At 37.1% G+C, this 13,896-nt stretch overlaps 1 protein-coding gene across 1 annotated transcript in view; it reads left to right on the forward strand.

The window, feature by feature from the left end:
• Positions 1-11,965, forward strand: part of TAB1 (TGF-beta activated kinase 1 (MAP3K7) binding protein 1) — a 34,349-nt gene extending 22,384 nt beyond the window's left edge. The window contains exons 7-11 of the mRNA XM_072421112.1: positions 1,091-1,202; positions 6,726-6,870; positions 6,961-7,183; positions 7,288-7,438; positions 8,337-11,965. Of these exons, the coding sequence (XP_072277213.1) occupies positions 1,091-1,202; positions 6,726-6,870; positions 6,961-7,183; positions 7,288-7,438; positions 8,337-8,547 (842 nt within the window). The 3' untranslated portion in view covers positions 8,548-11,965. The remainder of the gene's footprint in view (positions 1-1,090; positions 1,203-6,725; positions 6,871-6,960; positions 7,184-7,287; positions 7,439-8,336) is intronic.
• Positions 11,966-13,896: the final 1,931 nt, after the last annotated feature.

Here is a 13,896-nt window from a genome sequence, read left to right on the forward strand (position 1 = left end):
ATATATATATATGTGTGTGTGTGTCCCCGAAGAAATTCTGTAATTACATAATTGAGAAATGTGACAAATATCTATACGTACTCAATTGGCCCAGAGTAAGGAATATATTTAGTGGTAATTTTATTCTGTTATTATTCGTAGTAGATAAAAATCAAGAACAGAACATAAAGGTTCCTCTGCAGAACCCATAAAAAATATTATAAATACCTACAATCTGTATTTTTTTAGTTACCATGTATACTTTATTATAATCCAGAATACTTTTTACCTGCAAAAAGGAAGCTGTTTTGACTGGAATATAAACCAATGGCGCAAAATGTGACTTTCACTGATAACATTTAAAACAGTACTCAATAAATAGTCTATAAAATATCATGAATAAAATCACCTATTATGTGTTTTTCTAAAAACTTTTTTTTTAAAGGGAAACAGTTACAGGTTAAGTATTGTGTACTTTAAGTTGGCTATAATGGGTCATAAGTGGATGGCTATATGCCCTGACCTAAAATGTGTAACCAACTCTTTATTATGGAACTGCAAGAGTTCTTAGCACACTTTACATAACACAACCCCTTCTACTAGTGTGATCTGAGTATAAACCAAGATGGTTTTTGTAATGGCAATTTGAAAAGATTTTTAAAAACCGTATATATATTGAGTATATACAGTATTTGTTTTAATGAATATAAGTGTAAAAATAAACCCCTGATCAGTTACAGCACAGTGGAGATCTCCATCTGGCATATTTGTCTGCTGGGGTAAAAAACTTTTGATTATTGTAATGGTGAAATTAAGTGACCCTTTGATTCTTCTGGTTCCTTTTTCAGCAATGGGCTCATTTGAACACATTGAGCTTTGTTTATAAAACAGGGAATCAGACATTCTCTCAAATATTCCCTCATGGGAATCTTCCAGGTTCATGTGTTTCAAAGGCACTAATTGCACTTGCACCAGGTAATGTCAAATCCCCTGTTTTATAAATTATGCCCATTGATTTAAAAAAATAAATACATTTGTGGCCATCCCAATGCTATTTAAAGAACCCCTATTTGTATGAGTGCTAATAACACAACGTATGGCTTCCCTTTAGGGTTGGATACAGCCAAGATAAAACAGTCTGGTGGTATTGGAGGTCAAGCAAGTACCCGCAGAATTGGGGATTATAAAGTTAAATATAACTACAATGACATGGAAATGCTGAGGTGAGAACTAATTATCATAATATATGTATTTATTAATTACCTAGTGTCACGGGAATAATCAGTGTGAATATTGGCAAAAAACATTGCAGTTTAGCAGTACTTAGATGATGATTGCTTCAGATTTCTTTTTCTGGTGTTTTTTCCTTATGTTTTACTTAGTGATCCTGCCATTAACACACTTTCTGTCTTAGGATGACATCATCTATTCACTATACTATTTATGTATATGCCGTGTTGTCACGACAGAAAAAACAGTGGCACGTGCTTATTTAAGTATCTAAATATTAGGAATATCATGGCTCTGACTTCCCAACATTGGGCCTGATTTATTAAAGGTTCTCCAAGGCAGGAGAGAATACACTTTCATCAGTGAAGCTGGGTGATCCAGCAAACCTGGAATGGATCTGGTCCAGGAATCAAAACATTTGCTAGCAAATAGCAAAATCCATTCCAGGTTTGCTGGATCACCCAGCTTCACTGATGAAAGTGTATTCTCTCCTGCCTTGGAAAGCTTTAAAAAATCAGGGCCATAAGGCTTTTAATGTAATCTTGCTACAAAGGAAAAACCAAACATTGAACCAAAGGAACTAATATAAGATGATTTATACTTACCTTTCTGGTGTGGCATTTGTTGAATCTTCACCGTCCTGAATCTCTCGGGGCACCACTATCTGACTCTTCCTGCTGTGTCAGATTACATGTTAAATTTTTTCTCAGCACTTGAGAGGGAACAATATCCAACCAACCAATCCAACACAAAATTCCACACCACCCACTTGAAAGGTAAAAACTTCTTTTACAAAGGTTTTCGGGTAATGTTTTATATGGTTATACAGGTATAACAGTTTTTTTTTTTCAGTTTTCAAAGCAAAAAACAAACATTCGTAAAGTATAAAGATAAATTATCCTTCATCCGGGTATCATAAATAGGTGCCAACCTCAATATATGCATAAATAGGAAAAAACTCCAGAAATGTGTGTTATCAACACAAGTAGACTTCTTTACTAAGCTAAAACATGTTTGTTATTTGAGAAAAAACAGAGAAGAAGCTGGGTTTCTTTTCACAGCAAACTCAAGTGTAATAAATCAAAGACAAAGTTTTGGATATCAGACTTTATACCCAACATATTTTTTGGCGATCTATTAATTTAGGGATCCTCTTTATAAATACAAGGTCTTATCTCCCATAAAGTTTTAAACAGCAGTGACCTAACGGCTTGATTTATTTATGTTACATAAAATTATGTGAATTGTCTTTGATGTAATACACTTGAGTTTTATTTTATGTAACATACATAAATCAAGCAGTTAGGTCACTACCATTTAAAACCTTGTATCTATACAGAGGATCCCTAAATTTATAGATCACCAAAAAATATGTTGGGTATAAAGTCTAATATCCAAAACTTTGCCTCTGATTTACTACACTTGAGTTTGCCGTGAAAAAAAACCCAGCCTTCCTCCTAGTTTTTCCCAAATAACAAACATGTTATAGCTTAGTAAAGAAGTCTACTTGTGTTGATAACACACATTTCAGGAGTTGATATAACAATATCAAATACCAGAGCACTGTAGTTAAAAGCAGTGTAAATAGCCACAGGGCTCTCTGTTTAGTAATGTTTACTTAGGAGCTGGAAGTCTGTGTGGTATTAGTATTAAGCTGCGTACACACTGCCAATTTTTGTCGTTGGAAAGGATCTTTCACGATCCTTTCCAACGACAAGGGACTGCACGATGCATGAACGCTGCTGTACATACAGCACCGTTCATGCTCTATGGAGAGGGGAGGGGGAGAGCGACGGAGCGGCACCCTGCTGCGCGCTCTCCCCTTCCCTTTCATTAGGATCGGCTGTCGTCCATCGTCCGTGGATCCGACAGGTCGGTCGTCCGGACGATGGACGACACCGACTGTACACACGGCAGATTTTCGCCCGATAATTGGCCGATGCCGATTATCGGGCGATAAAAATCTGCCGTGTGTACGTAGCTTTAGGTCAGGCAATTGTCAGACCTCAGGGGACTTCTGATTCTCCAACATTATCCCAAGATAAATAAGTTAAAATAGGGGTTAAATCTATCCTTCATAGGTAAGTTTGTAGAGATATCCTATGTTTAGACTCCTATATAATCCCAAACGTGACTAGCTCTATATAAAGCTGAAAAAACTTGTAAAAGTTTGCCAGCATTTGGCAGTTCCTCAATGCTTTGTATCACCCAGTTTTCTACATGTTTTATGTTGCTTCATCGTGCTGTACAAACGTGCAAATATTTACGGTTGATGTGGTTTGTTTTCTGAGTGAAATCCCTGTAGATTATATTGGCACATATGTTCAAGACATAATATTTATAATAACAAAAATATATTTAGTGGCTTTGACTGTGTTTTACTGGCCACACTCATCAATTGAAGCCGTGTTCTTCATCATCTTAGAATGGGGGTTGTTTTTGCCAAGTAAATGATAAACTCTGCTCTTTTGCAGTCATCTGGAGTTTGAGTAAGGAATGTTTAAAGATTTAGCAAACAGTTTGCTTTCTTCTGTTTTATTTTATCACTAAATGTTTTTCATTCTTGCAATAAACATCTCTTTAGATTTAGAATAATTATATTTATTTTGTGTGCTATGTATCCAGCTAGCAAGTGAAATAGTCCCATAGTTTGTACAGTCCTACACGGTTTGTTGGCATACAGAACTCTTGTTTCTGAAAAAAAATGATTACATTTTTCATGATGCTTTTGTCCGAAACTGTTTAACAAGATAAATATGGAGGGAAATTATATTTTGAACTCATTATACAGAATTGATGTTCTGTATTGGGAAGTAGTAGCCTACAGTGATGTGAAAAAGGAAGTACGCCCTCTTTCATTTCCAAACTGGACATTAGCAGGTTCAAAGATTAGATTAAATACATCCTCAGTTGAACAACAACATATTACACTCTCCAAGAAAGAGCTCCAAGACTGGATAAGATGGACCATCATGGGAGAACCCTGGGTGTTCCAGCAAACCTGGAATGGATTTTTAAAAATCATTTGCTAATATTTGGCAAATGTTTTTAATCCAGGACCATATCCATTCCAGGTTCACTGGATTACTTATGTTCTCCTATGATAGTCTACTCCAGTTTTAGGGAGATTTAATAAATCAGACCATCTTTGTCATTTATTTAGGTTATTTATTAGGTATACCCCTACTACTTCCCTATCCAGGAATTATAGCAGGTTAGTTAGCAGCAAGCTGATGCTAACCAAATGCAGATTGGTGGTCTGAAGCATTCAGCTGTATGTTAACATAATGCCAAGGAGGAAAGACATCAGTAGTGACTTTAGAGAGTTTATTGATGCTGCCCATCTCATTCTGGGAAGGATTATAAGTCATTTTCCAAACAATTTGAAATACATCATTCTACACTGAGAAAGATTATGTTCAAATGGAAAACATTTAAGAAATCCTTCTATGAGTGGATGCTCCTGCATATCACCCTAAGGTAAAATTGTGCAATGTTTAGAAAAAAATCAATATATTAAGATCTACATCCCAGACAGTACTGGTTGCAGCACAATAAATTAAAGTTTTAAGACCATACGCTAGGAAAAAATGAACAAGTATGGCTTGTTTGAACACTTCTGCTCCCTAAAAAGAACATGGCAGAGCAACATAGGGTTGCAATGTTGCATCTGAACAAACTACAAGAATTCTGGAACAATATCCTTTGGACAGACAATACCAGAATGGAGATGTTTGGTCATAATGCACAGGGTCGTGTTTAGCAAAAGCCACGCACAATAAATCAACACCCTACATACCTTATGCCGTCTGTTAAACACAGTGGCAGAGGGGTGCTTTAAATTATTATAGAACCTGCTAAGGACCAGGTGACTTTTACTCTGTTCATAAACTTAACATATTAGAAAGAGGTTGTACTTTGTTTCACATGGCTGCACTTCAAAGACTAAAGGGACACAGTCAAATATGACATTTTTTACCCATCATACCTCTCCCATCTCGCTCACTGGTGACACCTCCAATACCTCCTTCAGGCCTGGTAATTTATATTAGGTTGCTTCTCTTCATCTTCCTCCACTACCTGTCCACTCAATTCAGTCTCCTCTGACTATGTTGTGCCCACTCCTCTGCCCTGGTCCCCCCAATAACTGAACTGTTAATCTCTCTACACGTCTTTTTTATGTTCCCAAAATAGCATTACTGAAGGCGGTCCAACAGATTTCTGTTAATGGTTTTAGGTGCCAGGTCAAGCAGTTTTAACACTTACAACTTTCATCAATATGTTTGTCTTCATATTGGGAAGTAAAGATACCCATATTCTACTGGTAAATAGCCCTCCGCTTTCATACATGCCATAATTCTCCCTGTTAAAGAAACCCTGTCTATATTCGTCTGTCATTTGCAACCCCTATTTATTGTACAGCGCTGTGTAATATGTTGGCACTATAAAAATGCTGTTTATTATTATTATTATTAATAATATCCTAGGGCTGGGTACACACGTGCAATAATTGTAGTTTGAAAGGATCTTTAATGATTTTTGAAGGAGCATGAAGGGGTGTAGTACATACAGCACCCTTCTGCTTTATGGAGAGGGGAGAACGATGGAACAGCACCCGGCCTCTCTCCCCTTCACTTTCATTACCGGGACGAAATGACGGACGGCGAGCACTGTACACACGCCAGATTCTCGGGCGATATCTGTCCTGAGGCGATTATCAGACAAGAATCACCTGACGTGTTTTGCGTAGCCTTAGGCAATCAGAAAGCAGCAATGTTTGCCAGGGCAGTTGATGAGCATGCTCATCTAAACCATGCATTTGTTAGGATTAAGGCTACATTTACACCTCTGCTTTTTAGAACAATGTAGTGAAATATAAATCCTGCTTGCAGCACATCCAGAGCAGACCAAAGATGGTACAGTATATGCTGCTTCATATCCTCATCTTATGTTTCCCCACTTTAGAGAATAATGTCAATGCCCACACAGGGACACTGTACTTCCATCCTGAAACATGCTCCGCCTAATAAAGATAATATGGAAAGGTTAGTGCTTTAAGATTTGGGGGTAAATCATGTTGATAATAATTAAACTTAAGGCACACGTTAAGGGACAGCCGCAAACAACCATCTGTAGGACTCTTTTGTACAACCTCTTATTAACTCATGAACAATTTTACTGTTGAGAAATGGAAACCCCCCTTCAGCCTCTGTAAATTATTCTATATGTTGATATTGTTTGTTTTTAACAAGGTATGATTCAGGATTGTGAGACCGTCATTCTCTGGTAAATGTTAACATATGTTCAGATCTTGTAAATTGGAGAGCTAAATACAGCAGGAAACCTGTAGTAGTTCACTTAGCCTTATTTTATTTTCCACATTATAAGCATTTATCTTTAAGTCTTTAAGACTTTTTTTTTTTTCTTTTTTCTGTACTAATACAATAGCATGCAGAGATAAATAAACTGACTAAAATGGAAAAGTGACATTCAGTACCTGTGTGCTTTGTCTTTAGTGCAGCCAAATCTAAACCAATCATGGCGGAGCCAGAAATCCATGGATGCCAACCTTTGGACGGAGTTACAGGCTTTCTTGTGCTGATGTCAGAGGGTCTTTACAAGGCTTTGGAAGCTGCACATGGGCCTGGACAAGCTAATCAGGTACCACTACCTGTTATCCTACTACTATCTAGCTGCTCTTTTGACATTTTGCAATAGCCCAATACCGTTTGTTTTGATTTTATTCCCAAGGAAATCGCAGCAATGATTGCCACAGAGTTTGCCAAGCAGGCGTCTCTGGATGATGTAGCTCAGGCAGTAGTGGAGAGAGTGAAAAGAATTCACCATGATACCTTTCTCAGCGGTGGTGAACGAGCAAAGTTCTGCACCAAACATGAGGACATGACTCTTCTTGTTCGCAACTTGGGCTACCCTTTAGAAGAGGCTAATCAGTCTTCTCTGACACCAACTCAAGGTTTGTAACACTTTTCTGTGATGATTTTGGTAACCAGTGGCCTGTACATGTTATTTGTTATATTTATATATTATTCTATATGACACATTTTCTTGTTGTTTCAGGTGGTCGAGTGTGCCCTGTTTCTGTGCCATATTCCAGTGCACAAAACACTAGCAAAACCAGTGTTACTCTGTCACTGGTGATGCCATCACAAGGGACAATGGTGAATGGAACTCACACCAGCTCAACACTGGATGGAGCAACCCCAACCTTGTATGTACCATATAAAGAATACAGACCCAGATTGGGCAAAATAATTAGATAAAAAAAAATAGGATTAAAAAAAAATATTGAGCAAAGTAAGAATGTTAAGACTCTGCAGGAAACTTGAATCTATTGATGTTTGGTATTTTAACAACTTGATCCGTAGAAGAAATTTGAATGTCTGACCTTTATACTTGTGGCTCAGCTTGTACAGATCATAGCATTGCAGGTATAAATGAGTGGGAGGTTATTCAAGGAATCATAAAGATGAATTCTAAGCAGAAAGAAAAAACAATATATTGTAGTTTTATACATTTTTCTTATATTTATTTAAAAAAACATTTTCCTAAATACAACTAGTGTAGTATACAGTAAGTACCTGAAGTTGTCTTAAATGTATTCTCCTGTAATTCCTTTCAAAGTTGTCCTTAGTTTGGGAGATGAAGGGGCAGTGATGACCACCAGTTAGTCTCTAGTGCAGTGCGCATGCCAATGGAAGGAGGGAGCAGTGCGCTGCACTTGTTTATTTAGCAGAATTGGAGCAGCTGTCTTACCACTGCAGTGGTTCTTTGGGACCCGGACATGATGGTGGCTGGGTCACAAAACAATTTAGCCAAAAGATTAATTCACATGTATGAATTTCAACAGTGTGTTTGTCTCTTTACCTGAGATTCAGCTTTAAAAAAATTGTGTGGAATTATTCTTTTGAAAGATATGGGTCCCACATGGCTTTCAATCACACATAATACACAAATAGTGCATATTTGGTCTAGCAGACGTAAATAAAATGTTATTGTAGCATCTATTTATAGTAGTAATATGAAATGCTACACATCCTGTATTTAGAACTCGCATTGTTTGTTTTTATAACACTATTCTACCTCTAACATTTTTACCTTTGATCTAGGCAATCTCCTAGTGCTACGCTACAGTCTACCAACACGCACACTCAGAGCAGCAGCTCCAGCTCGGATGGTGGCCTTTTCCGCTCTCGTCCATCTCCCTCCCTTCAGCCCGATGAAGATGGTCGTGTTGAGCCTTACGTTGATTTCACTGAATTCTATCGACTCTGGAACATAGAACATAGTGATCCTTCAGCTCCTGTAACCGCGCAGTGAACCATACAACATGTTTGGGTCAGTTCTCTCCTGATCAGCTATGACTGTTGCAGCTTTGTACATCTCAGACCTTAAAGTACAAACTGAAAAACAGAATTTGTTTCACATATTGGTTATATTTTTTAGTCAATAAATATGGTGGCTGCATCAGGTATAACTTTTTAGGCCTTGGTACTTCAGCAACCCTCCCCCACTTCCAAACTATATAATGAAGAATAAAAGAGGGGGAAGAGGTGTTTGTAGTCGAGATCAAGAGAGCAGGGTAACAGTGTTGCTCAATAAATACACATTGAGTTGAATCACACTTTAAAGCAAACTTGTGCTTTGCTAATGCCGGGTAATGCAACAGTTTTGCTTTATTCCCTCAATCCTCAGCAGCAGGCACTCATCTTTGCTTCCCAGGTATAATAAAGAATGTGTTTTACCTCTTTCTTATTTTTTTTTTCTGTGCTGATTTCCTAGCGTGCTGATAGGCAGTTACCCAGAACTAGTTTAAAAACAAATGAGAAACATAGAAAGCATTGAAAGACACAACTGGTAAAAAAGACCAACTATATACAAGTGGGTTATGATGCCATTTACAAGACAATGGATGCTAGATGCACACAAAAAAAAACAGATAGTAGGGCATCTCCCATAGGTTGCTCAAAACTGTACTTCAGGAAAACCAAACACTTCCCTTGCAGTTGGAATACATCGGTACTTCAAGAATTATTTGCTCATTTATGATTAGGCAGCTCGGCCAAGGAGATTTAGTCACTTTATTCTACAGGCTTCTCCTCTGTGCAGACTGATAGGGGGGGGGCAGATTGTACCTTCCCAGAACCTGGAGTTGCAGAACTTTGAGGAGGTGCAGGGGTAGCCCCACTGCAAGAGATGTGTTTTGTTTTTCTGAATTCATCTGTAATAGGAAACTGTCAGTGTCAATTTTTGCCTGTATTGCCAAACTCCTAGGTTCTGAAATTGGTTGATAACATTTTTCAATCAAGCAGGTGACTGACTGACAGACTGGATAATAAAGATGCTTGTTAGCTCAGTCAATGAGCACATATGTCTGTATATCTACTTGGCATGTATATCGGGGATTACTGAGACAGCCTTGCTTGATATTGGAGAAGCAGGATGTACTTGGTGTACACAAATATTTATACAATTACTTAAATGTACTTACACTAACTTGTAGGGAGGAATGAAAGCAAAACACATAGAGATCTCTGACCTTAACGTATCTCAAACAGCAATGCACATCAGTATGGGGTAACATGATTGTGGATAATTAGTAATAGCATTGGACCTCCTTTCTCCTTAGGGGACCTGTAATGTTTACTGATGTCTGGCACCCATTGAAATATTCTTTACCTCAGCTGTTATAGTGATTCTTGGCTGGCAGTTATAACAGAAAGTGACTTGTTTAATGGGAGCACAGAGAGGACTGACAATCAACACTTACAGTTATTGAATACGGAGCGGTAGGTGGCCAATGGCCTCTTGGAACCAAAGACTGGCTCACCTGCCTATTTTGGATTATGTCCATGTAATGTCTTGGGCTCTAAAAGAACCAACAATGGTTCTAAAGGCCTCTGTTATACAACGTTGTTTCACAATAGTGAATGTGTTCACATGTCATGCCATCCTATTAAATATTATAAGACATGTTTTAGAAAATGGAAATGACCATAGTACTCCATATTTATTGCACAATAAAGGTGCCAAAACAGTGTACAAAATGTTTCCAAGTTAAGGACCTACAGTTTGGCTGTTTCCAGTGAACTCATAGTACATCACAAGTGTCCATTTTGTATGATTAGTGTGCTTTGGAGGTCTAGAAGATTCAGCTGGAGCAGATTTATTGCAAAGGGCAACCTAATCCTGTAATTCCTAATCACTATGTTCATTTTTTATCTCATTACAAACCTCACTGAATATTCATAAATTACATAACTTTTTTTTAATGTTCTAACAAATGGGAAAAATTATATAATGTTTGCTCCAATTGTTCCTTTAAGTTTCATGCATTCCAGTGAGAACAGATCAGGTCATGGCTATTCATTTCTCTTTTTTGGCTTGCATAATAAAAGACTTGAAGCCAAGATAAGTAAAATGAAAAGCAGAGTAGAATAAAGGTAGAGTTATTTCATAACAGTAGCAGAATAGGCTCTCATGACTGCATCCCTCCTTTACTGTTGGCATCTTTTGGAAAGACACATTTCAAGTGTTAAATGTGTCAACAGGTACTTCACCAAAAGTAATGCTGACTGGAAAGTTGATATTAGGACAATATTTGAGAATGATTTTGGACCTTTTGTAGGGCTAGAACTTTTATAATGCTTGTAAACACCCATACCAACTTTGTATATGTTATGGGCATTTATGCAAACCTTTTAAAAGCATTTTAAAGCTGATGTTTAAAAGTCCAAAAACGACTTGCGTCCATTTATGTGTGTTTGTAAGCATTTTTAGGCAATTTAAACAGGCTTTTAAAAGCTAAATATAATAATGATGGATTCATGCAGTTTATAAACACAGCTATTGATTTCATAAATAAGCCTTTACAAGTGGTTAAACATTATAAAAAGCAAGATTTTCTTTACACTTTAAAACGTGGCAACTACAAAACGCTCTGATGTGAACTGGCCCATTGGAATGAATAGGAATTTCGAATAGAGGTGTTTAAATGCTGGGGAAACAGTCTCCAGACTTTAATGTGTGTTTAACAAATCCACTCTGCAACTAAAAGACAAATGCTGTATGTGATCCCTGCTGTTCCTTTTTTGTGAAATCTCGGCATATTGCTATGGGCACAACATTTGTTGACAGTATACAGACTGAAAATTAGCGCAGCTAGGTGCTGTTTGAATTACAGTTTGTCTGCCAGGACAGATTGAGGAGTAACATCAGGGGACCACTGTACAAGTCAAATTTTGGTTTTGCTCTTTTCAGACGACAATGGTTTATTGTGTGTATGTATATTGTCACATGCTTAAAATAAGGACTGTTATGGCAAATAGCACATGCATTATGTCGTAGTGATTTAAAAACGTAACTGTGACTATACCTGTCTGCTAGATCCTAAACAGTACAATACAGATTATCTTGGTGTTTTAAAACTGCAGAAACAGGTTCTAAACGTTTACAGAATATCCTTTACTTTTCATGAACTATAAATGTTTCTATATACAATATTTGGAGGACCTGTTTAACTCATATTGTCACATCACTTATTCCTTGTACCTTCTAAAATAGGATAAATCCTGAATTAGACCCAACCCGAGACTGTAAAATGTAAGTTAAAAGGGAAACAGACATTGTAAGAATAAATATATATGTGTGTATATATATGTACAATATTTTTTTCTTTTTGTTGCCTGTGTTTTTTTGCATCTTGTAAACAAAATAAAATTGAATGCTGTTTTTAGAAGTTATGTCTTGACTCTTTGTTACGAGGAAGAAGAAGTTATGGCATTATGTGTATCCTATGCATTGTTATGTGTATCCTATTTTAGATGGAACTTGAACTGAGACTGCAGCATGCAGGGTAGCTGGTATGTAAACGTGTGGCTCAGCTGTGAGATTTCAGTATGATATTATTGTTTGCTTCTAAAATTCCCATCCAAGTTCCAACTAAAATTGTAAGTAAGAATCGCTTTGAGTCCTTTTTAAGTCCGTAATTTTCTGGTACTTATGGACATATTCCCTTTTTGTAGGACTAATAGAAATAACATAAAACTGAAGGACTTCAAAATTGTAATACCGGTAACAACTAAATGTGATTTAAAGTAAGTGAGTTGCTAACCCCAGTGAATGTGCACAAAGTGGTGAAAAATCAATAAATATGGGTTGGTTACCACATTATCTCGGTGGTGTTTTTAACTACAATAATTTTAACCACATGCTGGCATGAATGTAAAGAGATATGCATGCTGTATAACCGAATATAAATTAATTGGTCGGCATCACATTTGTTTGGCAGTGGGGCCTGGAGCACGGTTTTGCAAAATTTTTTGAAATCCATATAAAGTGGGCAACAATGGGCTATTAAACATGTAAAACATGATGGGACGGATAATTTAAAATGCTATCATATTTATGTTGATACCAGAGCAAAACATATAACAGCTTCACTGCCATGACCAACGATCTGTTCCCCACCACTGATCCTAACAGAGAGTGTTGCTAAAAACCCAAGCATCGGGTACACTGATGTATAATATGTTTAGTTTAATGTATTTGTTTCTGTTAATGTAGTAATAATTTAATTGATGAAAATAATGTAATTTTTTTATGATTGTAGATTGTCTCTCCTCTCTCCTGAGGAAGCGGATATTTGCGTGAAACGTGTTGAGAATTTACCCAGAATGTATCCCTCACAGGGACACTCTGAAAGGAGAGATTATTGTGTGTAAAAATAATGGTTTTTTATGTGGTTTTATGTAATGGAAATGAGCCTTTTAATGTAAATATTAATACAATTTTGTTATTTTTATAACATATGCTGATTATATTGGCCTAAAAAATCCCGCTACAAAAGTTGGTGTTCTTCACTGTATATTCTTTTTTTTTTCTGTGCAGAAGACTTGCCAGGGCATCAGAATCTATCATGCATGAGCCAAATCTTGTGTATCACCAGACTCCTAAACTGCCACTGAGATGCATAGGCAGCATTACAATGAGGCCTCCAACAGACATAAAAGTATTGCTTTGGCATTAGAATCTTTTGTGCATGCACCAGACACTAGACCAGCTGCGGAAACACAAAGCATGCATGCTACAGGGCCTACTGCATGCTGTTCAGTGCCATAACCCAAAGAAAACAAAGTGAAGGCATGGACTGCAGAGGTAAGCATTGAGAGAGGGCTACAGAACTCAGCCAAACTGTTATCTAGCACAAGGAGCATGCTATCAGCCTAATGATAGGACTTAATATCTTACCTGTGGAGGACCAGGACCTCTTCCAAGTAGGTCAGGAACAAGATGTCATCCAGATGGTGATAGTCATATATCCCTTATTTTTAAAATTGCTACCACTAATAGCACAAACTAACAAAAGCTCTAACAGCAAGCATACAAAAAAAACCTAGTACAAGGAATGTATATGTACATGTAGATATGTCTTTTCAATGGATTAGGAGCATATACCCCCTTGCTTGTATCAACCGAGTAATCATTTGAAACAACTTAATTTTAAATCTGGCATTTTTTCAGTCTATTCAGATCCAGCAATAGTCTTCATACCTACCAATAGATAGTATTCTTTACACTACACTATTTAATGTACAGCGCTGCGTAATATGTTGGCGCTATATAAATCCTGTTTAATAATACACTATCTTCCAGATTCTCCAGGACCAG

Source organism: Pyxicephalus adspersus, chromosome 8 (genome assembly GCF_032062135.1).
Source record: "Pyxicephalus adspersus chromosome 8, UCB_Pads_2.0, whole genome shotgun sequence".
Taxonomy (NCBI): Eukaryota; Metazoa; Chordata; class Amphibia; order Anura; family Pyxicephalidae; genus Pyxicephalus; species Pyxicephalus adspersus.